Source organism: Excalfactoria chinensis, chromosome 5 (genome assembly GCF_039878825.1).
Source record: "Excalfactoria chinensis isolate bCotChi1 chromosome 5, bCotChi1.hap2, whole genome shotgun sequence".
In the NCBI taxonomy this organism is placed as follows: Eukaryota; Metazoa; Chordata; class Aves; order Galliformes; family Phasianidae; genus Excalfactoria; species Excalfactoria chinensis.
In genome coordinates, this window is record NC_092829.1 from 43,767,906 (window position 1) to 43,785,615 (window position 17,710).

The 17,710-nt window shown below is 40.4% G+C and overlaps 1 protein-coding gene across 1 annotated transcript in view; it reads left to right on the forward strand.

The window, feature by feature from the left end:
- Positions 1 to 17,710, forward strand: part of PAMR1 (peptidase domain containing associated with muscle regeneration 1) — a 49,805-nt gene extending 32,095 nt beyond the window's left edge. The window contains exons 7-12 of the mRNA XM_072338163.1: positions 8,711 to 8,881; positions 10,654 to 10,866; positions 12,491 to 12,557; positions 14,422 to 14,654; positions 15,719 to 16,014; positions 16,741 to 17,710. Of these exons, the coding sequence (XP_072194264.1) occupies positions 8,711 to 8,881; positions 10,654 to 10,866; positions 12,491 to 12,557; positions 14,422 to 14,654; positions 15,719 to 16,014; positions 16,741 to 17,277 (1,517 nt within the window). The 3' untranslated portion in view covers positions 17,278 to 17,710. The remainder of the gene's footprint in view (positions 1 to 8,710; positions 8,882 to 10,653; positions 10,867 to 12,490; positions 12,558 to 14,421; positions 14,655 to 15,718; positions 16,015 to 16,740) is intronic.

Here is a 17,710-nt window from a genome sequence, read left to right on the forward strand (position 1 = left end):
TAGTATAATAATGAGCATATCAGCTTCTCTGCAGCCCTACAATTCCCCCTCTGAGCAGATGGTGCTCTCCCCTGCAGTATGATATTGTGATGTTTTCCAAAAGACACATTGGGGAACTAATTCCACATATTAGTTCTTGCTGATAATAGAGAAAGTGTATTCTAAAGATCATTAGGACTTGCTTAGTCCAGTATCCCATGTACAAACAGGTCCAGTTGTATAATTAAATAGGCCATCCGAGTACCGGAAAGGTTATATCCAGAGACACAACTTTCTAAGGGCCGAGAACAATCCTGATAAAGATCAAGTGGCTAATTGTAAGAAACAACCTCCAAATTGCCTCCGGATGAATAAATCACAGTGGGTGATCCAAGCATATTTTCACATGGATACTGTCTCATTCACGGAAGCAGGGAGCTGGAAAACATCAGGGGAGAGTTCCAATTGGCTGGAAGGGAATGAAAAGATTTGAATTTCAGTAGGGATTATGTCATAGTTTTGTGCAATTATTCCTAGCTGGTGGAACTGCTGTGAAAGTGAGGAGGCCCAGAAAGTAGGACTGGAAATCTGCAATCTCTAGTACTTGGGGTTGGCTGATGAGCTGCTCTTGTTATGATTTATTTTGACATTTCCAGGATTAACATGAAGACTGACAAAGATTAACAATGAGAGGAGCTTTTGAGCTCCCAGGACCAAAAGCCATTGTGGTAAACTGTCATCTCACTATTTCTGCATGAGATGTGGCTCAAGCTGGGCATGGAACTGATAGAGCACGCCATTATAAGAGCCACAGTGGAGAGCAGATAGTTTTCTCTTTTTTGAAACACAAGTGAAAGGACAGAGAGAGTTAACCTCAAATTCTTGCTGGCTAGCAAGCTGAATGACAGCTAATGCTACATGGGGGCATTCTGGGGGAAGAACTGTATTTTTTTCCTCAGCTGTGAAAATCTGGCTTGTGGAAAAAAAACAAAAACAGTTTCCAGCTCAAGCCTTATGGATCTTCTCTTTCCTTCATCACCTCCTTGTAATTTCTGGTTGCAGACTTGCAACCCTTCTCCCACTTAAAGCACAGAGCCTGCCAGCTCTAAAAACTAAGTGCTGGGGTGCAACAAAACAGGCAAGCAAAGCAGATATCACCAGCCTGCTCAGGCATGACCTGTGCACACATACCACCCCCTGTGAAGCATTTCCTTCAGAGTTCTGGGCAAGACCACCTGCCCTCCAAAGCAATTCAGCTCCCTGCAGACTGCTCCTGCTGTGGGGAAGAATGACTGCCACAGAGCAAAGTTGATGGCCTTGAGCCTTGTCTGCTGTCATCTACATCCCACTCTTTCCAGAGTCTAGAGAAGAACAGCTGGCTTCCTAGCAGCAGTGATCTCCAGTAAGGGAGAAGTGGGAGGTGGTGGCAAGAAAGGGAATGTCCTTATGGGAGATCCCTTAAGTGCCTGTTACTCAGAAGAGCCGTAGTTGAGAATCGATCTTGAGAGCATGAGAAGATACTAGGCTCTTTCCCCATGTGTGGATCTCAGTGTAGGGACAAAATCAAAACGATTACAGCTCCAGAAGGGTATCAGCAGGGTCACAGAGAGAAGAGCATTTCCATCACAACTGACACTGCTTGCTATATGAGATGCTAGTCAGAGCAGGTTTCTCATATGCCAGTCACTTGAGCAACAGCACCTTTCTGTCCCAAAGACTATAGCAGATCTACCCAGCAGGATGCTGCAGGACCTCAGGTATCCAGTGTAGCCATTGGCATGCTTAACGGTGCCCAGAATCCTGGCTCTGAAGTCAGAAAGGAGCCAGAGCAGGAGGCTGGGGCTCCTGAAGCATGAATGTGGAGACAGGTTCCCTCCTTGCAGTGTGACCTGACACACTGAGGTGGCTATTTCATCAAACCCACTCCACTACCAAAGTCATTCACATGACCGATAGTCCTGCTCACTGCTTATAAGGAGAAATAAAAAAAGGAATTCTCCTGAGCAGTCTGAGCCACAGCTTCCAGAATTCCCTCATCTTACTCCCTCCCTATGAGAACACAGCTGTTCCAGAAACATTCTGACAGCCAAAGTCCTTATGCTTTTGGCTAAAGTTAGTATCTGTGGGCTTATGTGTTAGGCATTAGCCATCTCTGGGTTGCTATGCCAAGCTGCAGAGGGATGATGTCTGAGAAGAGCCATCTGAGCCCTCCTCCACATCAGATCTTCTCTGGCAGCAAATCCTGTGAGAACCTGGGGCATCCTCACCTGGTGGGTGTGTGCTGGGGTCAGAAGGGATAAGTGGTGTCAGATTTATGGTGAACTCAGAGCTCAAGGACCTACAGTAGAAAATTATCCCTGAGTGAAAAATCTGAACTCTGGAAAGCTGTTTGTTCACAGGGCATTGCATAGCAAAAGATTTTAAACGGGCTGATTAAAGAAATATGAAAGGGAACAGTCCTGTTGATTCAGCAGGTCGCTGAACAGAAAGGAAATTCCTTAAAAGACTGAGGGCAATGCTCTGATTTGCAAAGGGCATCCTGCTACCCTATGCATCCTGCTACCCTACAGTAACCACTAGACTGCTTGCAGGTTATGAGGGAATCACTTCAGTGCTTTGCATTCAGCACAAAGCTATCTGCTCCCACATTGGCTCCATCACCTCTGTGCAAAACAGCACTGCTGAGAGCAACATGTAGGATTATGTAATGGTATAGTTATTTAATGTTGATTTCTGCACAAAGCTGGGTCAGTTTACTGGTAAATTTAGTAGCAGTATCAGGAGATAACAGCTCTTCCACTCACTCACTGTTTGCCTGAGCTACATCATATAATATTTCTGTGCTACAGCTTCCTCAGTGAAATGCGGACATGTAAGAATCAGAAATACAAAGACTATAAACTTTATGAACAGCTATATAATGATACTCAGGTAGTTAGACTTGCTCTCACAACAGAAGTTAAACCAAGGAAAAGATTTTGCTCAAATCAGAGGCTCTTAGGTCATGAAATAAAACAAAAAACAACAACAAAAAACAAAATTCATGGGAGTCATCACCACTGACTTCAGCAGGGCTGCCCACAGACAAACTGCAAAATTTCATGACCCGAACAAATGTTGGAATGGTTTTGTTTTTGCAGATTTACTTCTCAAAGTAACCTGTGCTTTCTGCTGGACATCTAAAAAAATACTTAATCAGAGGGGAAAAAAACCCATCTCTTCTAATTTCACATCCCATGTGTGTTATACCCCCCTCCAGGAACAACAGCCTGGGGCTCTGTTTTCTATGGCTTCCATGTTCTCTGGCTCCAGTGCACCTTGCCAGCCAGACTGCTGTGGAGCCAGAGATCCCTAAAGCCCAGTATCCAAAATCCTAATGCTAAGGTTCCCCATGTATCTGTTCTCTGGCTACAAGGCAGCTGTGGCCCTTATCAGTGTGCTAGGTCATGGTACCTTTCCCAGAAGAAAACAAGGGCAGTTAGGCTTTCTCCTGACAAAATACCAAATGCTGATCAGTCTTTCTCTGGCAGTTATTAGGCTGCTTTTGTCTACATTGTGGCACTGTGTGTCCTAGAGCAGGTCTGTAGCTGCCTTGCAGCAGAAGACATATGGCAGGTAACCAAGATGCTCTATGCCCCAATTCATCACCAAGTACAGAAATGTGGCCATTTTCAGAGTTTGGCCTCCACTGAGCCTGCCAACACACCTTATGTGAAAGCAATACCACAAGCAAATAGATATTTCCCCCCCCAAAGCACTAGAAAATAAAATGCACTATATACACTAGGACACATCAGCCTGAAATCTAAACTCTGACTTGGGAATACATAACAAAGTTAATGTATTTAGCAGCAGCATTAAAAAAACAACCTACTGACAAACCCAAAAGATTACTAGCTCTTCCACCCAGACTTACAAGGAAGACAGAAGTGGAGCTGTAAACCTTTGTCAACCATGACAGCCATTAGAAACAGCAATGAGAAATGAGATTTATTTCAGGTATGCAATTTTTTATTGAATAGGGTGTGCAAAATTTAAAAATAATGTATGATTTATGTGAGGGGGTATGTATTATTAAATAAGGAAGTGGGTGAGAAGGAGGCAGCAGAAAAAATGGTGTTCACTTAATGAAAGGACCCTGGGACAAGAGCAAATGATAGTTCTGTCAGGTAATATTTGAAGGACATTGATGAGAGAGAAATGTAGCCTTAGAGATCATCTCATTTATCTCACTGGTGATGAAATGAGCATGAGGACTATTTCTAAATGGCAGTTAATTCAGATCTGAGGAATGTCCCAGAGTTATAATTGAAAGGAAAGAAGAATTGGCGCTGTTTTTATTAATAATGGAACATTTACTTAAAAATTCAAGAACTTTCTGTTCCTCTAATCTAGTTCTTCTCAGACAGCAGAAAGTTATCTAGGAAATATGGAACCATTTTCTTTTTTAAATTTCATATGGAATAAAAAGTTTTGTTTTCCAGGACACAAAGTAAGAGATAAGAAGGATACCGGGTTTTACTGGGAATCTGTGAGTTGTTACAAAGACATTGGAAGTAACTCTGCTTTTTATTCTCCTAACAGCAGTTGTCATAGTTCAACACTTCTGCTGAAGTTGTCTCTAGCCACAGAGTTTTATACCTTTCTGCTTTGCTTTCTTATGAATGGTACAGAGCTCTATTGGGCCACTAGTTCTCTCATATGCTTTAACAATCCAAAGGAAAACTAAAAAACAATGTGACAGAATGGTGATACAGAAGGTGTAAAAACAAGGGGATGAGTACAATAGAAAGATATTACAATGAAAAAGTACTCACCCATCTCTGAAGAGATGCACTCACAATAGAAGCCCCACAGAAAAGGGAACTCCAACCAGAGAACCTGCCCCAGGGGCAGTCAGCCTTTAAAAGAGGTCTGAGAGAGGCGCAGCCAGGCTGCACCCTTTCTGGTCACAAAGCTGAATTGCCTTCACCTGTGATCTCAGGGCTGACCGGGTCCTTTCCCCATGTGTTCAATCAGTGCTTCAGGCTGTGACTCTGCAGTTACCATACAACACTGAAGTAACAGGGGTTGTCTATGTGCCCGTATGGATTAATTATGGAACTTTTGAGGAACAACACTGTGTAACAAAGCATGGAAAAATTAGAATTAAAGAAGTCTCTGAGCTCATAGTGGGTTTGGTAGTGCCAGCCTTTTCTCTCCAAAATCTATTCTGTTTTTGTTTTGTTTTGTTTTCCTAGCTGGATTTTCTGTTTTCAAATGCTGAGATATATCATTTCTATTTACATCTTACTACACCATTTGAGCACTTGTCAGGAACACTTGTATAGAATTTTTCTTAATAATTCTGTTCTTAATTTTATCCTGCCTCAACATACCTCTTTACCTTCCTTTAGACCCTTTAGATGTTTTGCTGCATCCTTCCTGGTCTTAGCTCTTAGATTATTGCAATTTTTAGTTTTCCATGACCAGAGTAATCATTTTTAGCTCCTAAATTCTTCTCAAGTTATTTTTTTCTTGACATTAGTTTCACTTTCCCCTGAATTTTCTCAAATTTTTTTCCCCCACAGTTCTAGATATAAAGACCCCAGAGTCTGTATAGTGTTATGGCACCACGGCATAAAGAATGAGATCAGCTTAGACGCAGTTTCTGAGTTCCTCAGACATTTTTGGCAGACCTTTCATGAAATCTCTTACATACTTGGTTGTCCATTACCATCTGGTAGAGTAATTTTTCAGCCAATCTGAAGGGGGAAGAAAGCTATAGATCTTAAATTCAAAACAGTGGAGGCAGATGTGCGCGACTTTCAGACTTGATAATAGAGCTGAAAACACAGCTCAGTTGTGGTATAGAGATGCAGGGAACATCTCAGGATTCAAAACTGTGTTAAACTTGTAGAGGGAAAGAATGAGCTGAAATAACTATCTGAATAGAATATAATGTGATTACCTGTGCATCCAGTGGCGCAGTTCACAGACTGGGACAGACCATCCTGTAACACAATCCTCTGTTACGAGAACAGACAACCAGCAGACAGAGGCATGGACAACCGCTGTACCATGTCTGTTAATAATACTTGGTTGTTTTGCAATAAGAGAAACCCCACAGTGACTCTGTGACACGAGTGGATATAACTAATGCTTATAATGTCCCTGTGAGGAAAGGGGTGCTCTCTTTTGATAGATGCAGCAAATGAAGCAACTTATCTGTGACCGCAGTTTTGTAGCTATGATTAGATCTCATGACCTTCTGCCTCCATATCTTCTACTGTAGGTCACAGTTCCTAAATGCATGAAATGCTGAATTTATCTCATAAGTAAAACCAGAGTTGCTCCAGCTGGGTAACATTGGCACCGAGAAACTCTAAAGAAAGTCTGGCAAGCAGAGCAAATCACAAGGGCTAGAAACAGAATATCTTAATCACTTAGGAGACAGAACAAGAACAAATACTCACAGTTTCTGGGTTAAAAGTAAGCGTAGCTTGGGTAAGTTTTTTCCAGGATGGACCTAGAATACAAAAGCACCAAAATATTTGTTTGGCAGAGCTGTACTAGAATAGAAGCAAAACCTGTATTTCTGATAAAAAGGAGCACTCCAAGTGGAGTACAGATGTTTCTAATAATCTTATTTTCATTTGACAAGCTGAGTGTGACTTTACAATGAAAAAGAGAAATAGAAATGTGGAGCAGTGAACTGATGTCCAGAGACAGATATGAAGAAGATTGTGACTGGAATGATGAGCTTTCTGAGGATTTAAAATCTATGCCCCCATTATTTCCCTTTCATTTATATATGTGCCTGTGTATATATATATATACGAGTGAATATATTTCATATAGAAAATATCATGCACTAGGACTTAATTTTGTTGAATTTTTGTTGTTCCTATGCAGAAGATGATACTGATGCAGTTCACTCACAGAGAAGAGAAAATGTTGGGCTCCTTTAACTGGATGTGTTTTGATTTGAAATATTGAGTCAGAGCCCCTCTCTAATGCTTACATGTTAGACAGTTTTTCTTTCCAAGGCTTGTGCTTGGTAGTGCACAAATGATTCCGCCAAATCATCGTTTGATGTCTGTAGTAATCCGTAAAATGAGAGCAGTTTCTATGGCGCCTTGTTCTTGGGAGTACTACTGCTTTAGAACAGTTACTCACTCAAGAATCTCTTCTGTATGTGAATAATTGAATGGTCTGTGCTCCATTATAAATAGATGCAGTCATGTGTGTTCTGAGTAAGGATTACAGGCTTGGGGCCTTAGAGAATAAGTTTTTCCTCTGCAAATGTAAAGATCACAGTTTGGCTGTCAGTGACATTCTTTGTGTATCTAGATGCAGTAGCTGCAAGGTAAAACACAAAAAGAAGTCAAATTCTGAAAACATAAAGCAGAGATGATCTTGGTATCATCTATCTATCTATCTATCTATCTATCTATCTATCTATCTATCTATCTATCTATCTATCTATCTATCTATCTTCAACAGAGAGCTGCAGCTTCTGGGTCAAAAACCCATATGTATAGCTATAGCTACATCTTGCACAGAACTCCTTCTTCTGCAGTTTTTCATAGTGAATGGCCAGGTAAAGTCAGAGACACACAAAGAAATGGGCAGCTGCGTATACACTGGAACCTGTATTTCCTACATTTATTTTTTTATTTCTCCATTAATGCAAAAGATTGGTACTGAAAAGTGACTTGGAGAAGGGCGTTCTTTGTCTCTGATAATGGAGAAAATAGAGCATCAAATGGAGTTATCAGGTGGCAGGCTGAAAACCAAACTTATGAAGGCAGTGCATTTTTCACACTATCCTTATTCTGTAGGACTCATTGCCACAGCATATGACACAAAGTATGCAGCTGACTTTGGAGAACAGAAATTAACATTAACAAAATCCCCAGAGTATGTTATGCCAAAGATGCCGCAGTATTTTGAGCCTTAAATTGCTAAATGCTCCTAGATTATGTCAGGAAAGCATTCTATATGCTTGCTCTGTTTTTATATTATTTTTATATACCTGATGTTTGCTGCCATTGAAGGCAGAATTCTGTGCTGGATGGAACTTCAGTCTAATTTAGTATGGCTAATTTGATGTTCTCAGAGAAATCTTTCTTAGGATGTTTAATACTTGCTACTTGCAATAGATAAATACACCATTGTCTTTTGGCATTTTCCCAATTGAGCAACCCTGTGGAAAGGATAAATATCACAGTTTGGTAAATATCAAGGTACTTTTTTAATGTTGTTATGGTAATGTTTGATCTATACAAATAACAATGCTTTTCTATGTCAGTCAGGTTACCTCAAGAAGTATGTAAACTTGGAAAGAAGAATTTGAAAATTTGGGAGAGTTTCAATATAAGCTTTTAGGAACCCAAGTTTGCTGTTGGCCATGCATGGTGCTTAATTCAAAGTCTCTCTTTAGGAGAAAGGACAGTATTTTAAGCAAATGAAAGCTGTAGCAGTACGACACGCACTTATGCCTATACTCATTTCATATGTTTGGGTAGTCCCATTGAACTGAATGGGCCTAGGGATGGTTTGAAAAGTTACATATATGTAAGTGTGTGTAGAACTGAGGTTTAAACAATTCTCTGAAATTACTGTAATTTTGTCTCGTAATTTTTACTCCTGCCCATTTTAACTGGTTTTTCTATGTTCTAAAGAATCATCCTAACACAGTCCTGTTTTTGTAATAAAGTGGATTTTTTTGAAATATCTGAACTGTCAGTGGTGATGTGTAGGACTCCAGGTGCTCCCGCTCATGGTATTGTGGAAGGAGATGACTTTAAATACGGGGCCCAGGTTTACTTCAAGTGCAACGCAGGTTACAGCTTAAAAGGCAGCCGTGTTGCCTACTGTCAGCTTGATGGGATTTGGTCAACACATCATCCTGAATGTGGTAAGGTCACTTTAAGTTTTGATTCTTATCAAATGTTTCAGCCACTGTATTCACATTAAGTTAGAATATGCAAATCTAACTTGAAATTTGGTAGATCCATGGCTTAGCATGATGTTCTTATGTCATCCCACCTTTAAGAAGCAGTAGGAATTCTTGTTTTACTCTGCTGAAGCCCAAGCCTGCAAGATTTACTAATAAAAAGCTCTAGCTGAAATCAAATGACTGAAAAACAATCTCCTCAAAGGCATATATCCTCCTTTCACACAAACAAAATTTCGAGAGCCAAAATCAAATGAGGGACTTTGTGCATCAATGAATAACTACTTCTATTGCTAGGTACCTTTGCTATCTTCTCTGCAGAAGCGTTGTGCTCTCTGTGGAGTGACTGGGGCTTACTGCATGAAGAACAGACTCTTATGTCAACAGCATTCCTATCCCAGGCAAAAAACTTCTATCCATTGTTGCTGTGCAAGTTTACATGCCTATGGCAAATATACCATTCCCACTGATTCATCTGTGAAATCCCAAGCTCCTTCACTTCTAGAGATTAATTTTAATTCAGCTGTTTCATAATGCACAATTTTATTTCCATATTCCAGAACACTTCATATCAATTTGAATAGTTCTTTCACAAGTGTGCAATGGCAAGCAGTGCAAATTGTGTGGAGAGTGTTGTGAAATGACTGTATATAAGTTCATATGACAAGCAAGCAAAGAGAGCACCTCCAATGGCAATAAACGGAGTAGGTTCCCTCAGTCTTTAGCTACTGTCAAGTTACAAGTCAACTATGGTTCACATAGCCATGATTTGAATTATCTGCTCCATGTTAAGAGCAGATGCCCTTCACTGAACCTTGTACTGCCACAGTTCACTACATGCTTAGATGCTTTATTGAGCTGGGCTCTGGAAACATGAGGATACAGAAACAGGTCAGGGCCATACCTATATGCTGCTGCTGTGCTGATTACACAGGGGTATAAATAAGTACTTAGTGTTTTGTGATGCATTGGTGCTTTTGTGAAGTGAGGCATCACAGAGGGAATGCTGTCATCTAGATTTAGGCCAAAACTTTAAGTTTATTGTGAGGAAAATAAACAAACACAGCAAATAAAAAGAAGGGGAAAATATTGGGAAGGAGGAAGTAAAAGAGGTTTTATGTGCAGTATGCCTATGAATTTGCACATTAAACCTTTAGTATCAGTAAAAATATATATATGCTCTCTTTAAATTCCTTTATTTTCCTTGATTACTGGGATCTCTCTGTCAGTGCTAAGAGACCAAAATGCAACCAAACATAAAAGCAAAATTTAGTAGTCTAGTGTTATTATCCAAGATCAGTGAAATACTGAAGGTGTAGAAATGGGAAAAGGATGCCAAGGGCTTGTTTTGTGCAAATAGCTTAAGTACATACTTTTATGTCCCTGAATTACTCCTGCTAATGACAGTGGGATGTTAACGTCATGTAAAGTCAAGGTTCTTCATCAGAACTGTCAGCCAAGTTTTAAGGACTTTTAAAGTATTTGAGAATTTTACGCTTTCAACAAAGACAAAATGTGTATCATTAACACCCATCTGTATTACCATTGCTTCTTTAATATTTGATTTTTTTCAAAGACTGATTTGTCACATGGGACAGACGGGTCATTGAGAGGCATCTTTAATGAAGCATGTATTGTATTGCAGCATCTGAATGAAATGTCAAGCAATCTGATGGGTGAAAATAATGCTGTGAACTTGATAAAATGGTTACTGTTTTTCCCCCTGTTGTTAGTTCTAGATGAAAAAAGCTGCTCAGATCCTGGTGGCCCACTCAATGGCTACAGAAGGGTAGTGGAAGACACTGGAGTCTTGAATGGACGCTATGCAAAAATTGGCACAGTCATTGCTTTCTTTTGTAACAACTCCTATGTTCTTAGTGGGAATGAACAGAGGACCTGCCAAGACAATGGAGAGTGGTCAGGGAAACAGCCAATCTGTATTAAAGGTAGTTTACAATCTTTTATTTATTTATGTATTTATTGCAACGACTCATAGAAGCTGTTTTTTTAAATTATTATTATTATCATTATTTTTATTTTTTATTTTTACTAGATTTTATGTATTTTACACTGGCCAGAGAATCATTTTTCCTAAGAATAAACTTTCTAACAGATACCTGATACTGATGCTGCTCATTTTCCAGCTTTTACTGGCTGCTAAACTCAGGCAGGGAATATTCCAGTTATTCTAGCAGATGTTTCCATCTTTAAAGATGGAGAGGAATATTCCCCTAGACCCTTATTACCCTCTTTATAGGATGAAAATTGTGTAAGATCATTATCAAAGATCAGCAGGGAATTGAAGCAGAAAGAAAAAACTGCCTCATCAGAATTCATGTGATAAGAAACAGCTCTCCTCTAACAACCCTTTTAAGTCGGTGTGACCAGTGTGTAAACCTTGGATGTCTGGTTTAGAAAATCACTTGAGGATGTGCTTAAACCATGTGCATTCATCAAAAACATTGAAACATCTTTAATACTTTGCTAGAAAGGGAATTATGCTGTTGACTTGGGGCTACTGTAAGCATGTCTGGAACCCTGAATGGACGAAGGGATTTGGGCTGGGGAACTGCCAAATTCATTTTCCCAAAGCATTTTTGGAAAGATATTCTATTGGAGGGCTTTGGGTTTTTTTTGTTAACTGAAGTAATGATAATATAAGGAAATATATCTGTCCTCTGGGGAATTTGCTTTATTCTGTTCTTTTAGATGGAAATACTCTCTCCCTGAAGCACATAATCATCTCAGTTTGTGGAAAGCTTCTTTATTGATGTTAACTTTGATAATGACACAAAGGTTAACATATACAGTAACCACAAAGAGCAAGATTTTGTTAAATCCCACAGAAATGAATGCTTAAACATACAGAAGAAATACATCCTGCAAGATTCTGTTTCTTCTGCTCTGTGCAGCAGGAAGGAAATCTCAGCAGAGTTATCTGAAGTGATGAAGTTGAACATTTTACCCTGGTCTTAAGGCAAATTAACGGAATATGCAAAATTAGAAATCCTCAGTTGTGTTTCTATTATTTTCTGCATATTCAGCCATATTCAGGTAACTCTCTGGTCATCCTCAGATTCTGAGTCCTCAGCTCCTCCCAAATGGAGCACATGCAAACAAGCTTTTAGGTGTCTGTAATATCTTGCAGCCTTTCTCCATGCTCTGACTCACTGGCACCAGCTCCGTGTGGTTACACGGATGAAAGTGAAACATTTTTTCTGTAATTCCATTATTGCAAAAGTTTGTTCAGGTTCGTAACCATCAGCTGTGGGAGTGCAACTCTGGCATTCAGACACACTGGCAGACAAACCTTCCATAGCTGACAGTGTTCAGTGCAGAAGATGCTGATTTGCTCCCCTATTTGTAAATGGGATAGATCTAGAAACCCGTGGGATAGCATTTTGCTAAAGCTTTATACTTGGGGGCTTATTTTAATGCATGTAACTTGCTGCCTCTTTTCTTAGTCCAGTTCCTTCTTGCTAGTGAGAAGAAGGGGTGGAAATGAGTATGAACCATAATGTTTGAGCTATGAATGTGGAAAAGTACTGTGAAACATTATATTTTTTCTAGCCTGCAGAGAGCCAAAGATCTCTGACCTGGTGAGACAGAAAGTGCTGCCCATGCAGGTTCAGTCAAGGTGAGAACGCAATACCTCAACTACAGTTTTAAGAAAAATGTGATTGCTTTTCCCTCCTCCCTCCAATAGTCCTGTGAAATGCTCCACGTGAACTCTGCTGATAACCAAGCAATGAGAGCTGCTCATAAGGGAGGTCTGATTGAGCAGAGGTTTGCAAGCTGCAGGAGGCAGCCAGAAAGAAAAGCCCGGTTAGAAATGTGCGAAGTACTGGACCACACCAGAGTTAAGCTTGCAAGCTTCTAACAGACTACAAGAACAGTCTGAGGAACAACTGTTGGCTAGTAATGTGTCTTAAAATATGAAAGTGTATCACCTTAGAGAAGAAAGGTGTGGGGAGAACTCCAGGAGAGAAAGGGCAGTGTAATCTGACCTTATATTTCATTACCCAAAGCAATATAGCACAGTTGATACTGATGCAAAGTTGGCTTTGGGATAAGCACAGGGAAGAGGAGGAAGCAAGGTAGGAAGAGAGGAAGGAAAACAAAGATTGGACACAGTAGCAGATGCCTGAAGAAGACTTTAGCAACAAGGCAAGCATGCACTTCCCCTAAATAGTCTCCCAATCTCCAGCTGTCTATAACATATGAGTTGAAGAGATGTTCCTGAGACAACATCAGGAGGCTTTCAGAGCCATCAAGAGATTTTTCTTCCTTGAATTTCTTGATTCACTTTTGAACACACGTCTTTTTATTGTAGACATTCCTGATATTAATACAGGCTGTGTCAAAGTGCATCCACTCTCCCATCTGCATGGCATCATGATGGCATCTAATGTACGTGAACTGGTCTTATGCCTTGATGTATGTTCTACACTGCATAAGTAAGGCCAAGTGTGGATAATGCAACATTGCAGGGTCACACTTGAGATGGGAATGGAACCAGGCAGACGTAGTGTGACCACAGCAGTTCCCATCCTTCTTCCAAAGTACAAGAAGCTTGTGGTTGTTCTGTACTTAATAACTTTACTTCCCCTGAGTGCTGCCTACTCACAGATTCTATATGTTGGAGACAGTCTCTCTTGGACCAAAAATAGAATTTCCATGTGAAAAAGCATTCTTGTGGCTTTTTCTGAACACAGGCAATACTGGAAATAGCAAGGGAAATTAATTTATTAATTTTTCAGATGTAAATAGGTTTTTGTGTACAAATTTGCTTTTAACTGTTAGAGCAAGGGATATGTCCTAAGTGATGAAGATTTAAGTATTACTGTCATCAAGCTCATGGTTTATACCCAGGCTGATGCATCTATTTATTTCTTTAATTATATGCCGTGTTACAGCTAATCAGTACAATTTCAAAATGGAAGCTTAGTGATTATTGCAATTATGAAATCTCCGTGGTGAGGTAATTATCTCTGATAATTGCTAAGTCAAGCAACCTTATCAACATGATTTAATCTGAATCGATTCCTAATACTGCCTTTTAAAATGTTCACTGGAGAAAAGATGTGCCTAACTCCTCTCTAGTGAGAATTAATTATGGTAACACCAACTTCTAGTGTAATTTCTCTGTTTAAAACCAGAGTATTTCAGACCTCTTGTGAAAAAACTATTCCACATTCAGAGGCATCTAGACATAATCCAGAAACTGTAAAGTGAAAAAAAAAAAGGTACAAGTAATTAAAAAGCAGTTATGCAAGTTATAAACATATTACAAGTTATAAACATATCACATATAGAAATAAAATAGCTGTACTGTAAATGGGAATATTGCTAAACTATATTGGAAAGATATTTTGCCTTACTGTTTCACAAACTGCTCATGCTTTGAAATGATATTTAACCCAGCTAGTGAAGAAGCTATGGAAATGATCACTTTTATCATGCTTTTCTTATGACCTTGTGTTCATTGTTCGTTGAAACAGGGAAACACCTTTGCATCAGCTCTACTCGTCTGCATTCAGCAAGCAAAAGCTTGAAATTTACCCAACTAAGAAGCCAGCACTGCCGTTTGGAGACCTGCCCCCAGGGTACCAGCATCTGCACACTCAGCTTCAGTATGAATGCATTTCTCCTTTCTACCGCCGCTTGGGTAGCAGCAGGAGGACTTGTCTGAAGACAGGAAAATGGAGTGGAAGGGCCCCTGTGTGTATTCCAAGTGAGTCCCCCGAGGAAAAAAAATGCACATGTCTCTTGGCGGATGGGGCAACAAGCTGTGTATTTATCTTAGATAATCAGGGAATCCCAACAGTGTAGATTCTGGATGCTTGCAGACTGGGGGTAACAGCAATAAAGCCTACAGGAGAGGCAGCTCTTTTTGTCCACCAGCAGAACTTCTGTAGGGGATGGCAAAGGGATCAAGCTTTTGGCAGTGTAATTTGCCATCAATTTTTCTACTCTTTCATCAAGCAAAGGTGGAATGTGGTTCCCCCATGATTTGAAAATGTGCACCTGCTATCACTTTTCCCGTACTATTATTGCAAATATGAATTTGATTTCATCTCTGCTTTGGTACACTGCTTATATCGAGTTTTAAGGAGTAGAATGGAGGGCCTGCATTTTAAAGAGGCTCTTCCCTTAACATAGTCTACTAAGGAAGGGCTGATATTGCAAAGCATAAGCAAATGTTTCCAAATGCAGGAAATTTTACCCCAGGTCTGACCCATAGTGAAATATCCCTAAGACAGGGCGCACCTTTTGCTTTGGATAGGTATTGGTTTATGTGTATTTGGTTCAAAGTTTTGCTGCAGGACAAGTCTGTTCTCATAGTCTTGAAGTCAGCTATGCTAAGACTGATTCTAGAGCAGCACAACTACTCTGTGACTGCCTGGAATAGCTTTAGTACACTGCTGGCTTTTGTTATAAGCAAGAATCAAGGGTGTTCTTTCTATTTCTTTATATAGTTTTCTCATTAGAGTGCAGTTGGATAAAGTTATCTTTAAAGTTCACCTACTCAAGTGCAAATTCTACATTTCTACTTCAGCCAGGAATCCAGAGAATAACAAGAAAAGCACAAGGAAGTGCCTTTTTTTAAAGCTATATGAAATGCTCTTATATCAGAATTTTGCAGGTTGGAGATAGAGGCTTATTGGAAAGCTGTCTCTTGTGCTAACAGTTGCAGTTTGGTTCATTCCAGTACATCCTAAGAAAGAACTGAGAGTGACATTTGGATTCTTTGATGGGGAAGAGGCATCACCTCATTCTTGTTTCATCTTTCCTCAGTCTGCGGGAAAGCAGAAAACATCACTCTTCAGAAGGCTGTGACCTCTACCAGGTGGCCATGGCAAGCAGCAATCTATCGGACGGCCAACGGGGTGAAGGAGAACAGTCTCAAAAAAGGAGCCTGGATCCTCATCTGCAGTGGGGCTCTGGTGAACGAGCGCACCGTAGTGGTGGCAGCTCACTGCGTCACTGACCTGGGCAAGACCATCGTGCTCAAGACAGCAGAGCTCAAGGTGGTTCTGGGGAAATTCTACAGAGATGATGACAGGGATGAAAAGACCATCCAGAACCTGCGGGTGAGTAAGTCTGCTGGGAGCAGAAAATGATGAGCACTGACAGATGCTGATCACATTCATCTTGTACAGGGAGAAAAAGATTATCCTTTGGGCAGTGCATTGCTCTACATGCTGCTCTTTGAGATGTGTATCTAGAGAATCAATTGACAGAGCTGTCATGGCACAAGGAGGGGACATGCTGCAGTGCATAAAATTCCCCTGACACTGTCCAACTAGCACACTTCCCTCCTAACACAGATCACTAAGAAAATAACTCTGGTTCCTTGGGCCATGACATCTTGAGTGATGTTGCCAGAAAAAGAAAGGAGATGTCAGTTACTGTCAAAAGCGATTAGCATAATTTATGAAAGAAACACTTGTGCTCTAGATTGTGGTTTGACACCATTCAAACACTTCATACCTGTGTCTCAAGGTTATCTATCTATCTTTAAACTCAAAAGAAGTTTGTATCTGAATCCAGTTCCAAAAATAGCACCTTGGGCTTGCCAATGTGGTTTGTTATTTCAAGTAAAACTAGAGACGTAGAAGTCAAAATGAGGAGAAATACAGCAATTTTTGGCTGTGTTTCTTCTTCTGGAGGTGAGGTTAATATCCTTCCAACTCTAAAGATTCTGTGATTCCATGATTCTCATTTGGGCAAACTACAATGTAAAAATATGGCAATAGTGCTGCTGATTTGCCATTGCTATTAATGCTGTAATTCTTCCTGTTCTGTTTCCTCCCCAGATTTCTGCCATCATAGTGAATCCTAATTACGACCCCATATTGCTTGATTCTGACATAGCTATCATAAAGCTTTTGGACAAAGCCAGAATCAGCAGTCGCGTTCAACCCATTTGCTTGGCATCTTCTCATGACTTGACTTCATCCACAGAGGATTTAAAAATAATGGTTACTGGCTGGAAGGTATTGGCTGATATTAAAGATCCTGGATACAAGAATGACACAATCCGCATGGGAGCTGTTCAGATGGTGGACTCACTGTTGTGTGAGCAACAGTATGAGGATAATGGGATACAGGTCAGCATCACTGACAGCATGTTTTGTGCCAAACAGGACCACACGGCCTTCTCGAATATCTGCCCTGCTGAGACTGGTGGGATTGCAGCCATAACTTTACCAGGAAAAGCATCTCCTGAGCCACGGTGGCACCTGATGGGATTAGTGAGCTGGGGTTACGATAAAACTTGCAGCCTAGAACTCTACAGTGGTTACACCAAAGCAATTCCTTTCAAAGACTGGATTGAAAAGAACCTGAAATAAAAAGCTGTGTCTGGAAATGGCATTTTATAATTATCATGATATTTCTCACAGTCTCCGCTGCTTTAGGCTTTTTATCCCAGTGATGAGCCATGCCTGGGATAAGGTTAAGGCAGACACCCTGGTAATTCATCCTAGGATCAGACGCTCCATCAGGTTACTCTCAATTCCTGACTATATGTCATAGTGCACGGGAAGTTTTGCTATTTTTCACCTGTCTCCCCTGGTGGGAGGGTGATGTCCCGTTCCTGAGTCTGACGTACAGATACAGGACAGCAAATTGTGACTGAAATTAATCTGTAGTGTGGAGTCCCCAAGAGAAGTCACTGACAAGCCTCTCCCAAAGGTCAGTGTGACTGACAGGAGTAGGAGGCTGCAAAGAGTAGCCTGAATTCATTATGATGGATGAGCTTGTTAAGGTATGTGCTATCTCTAT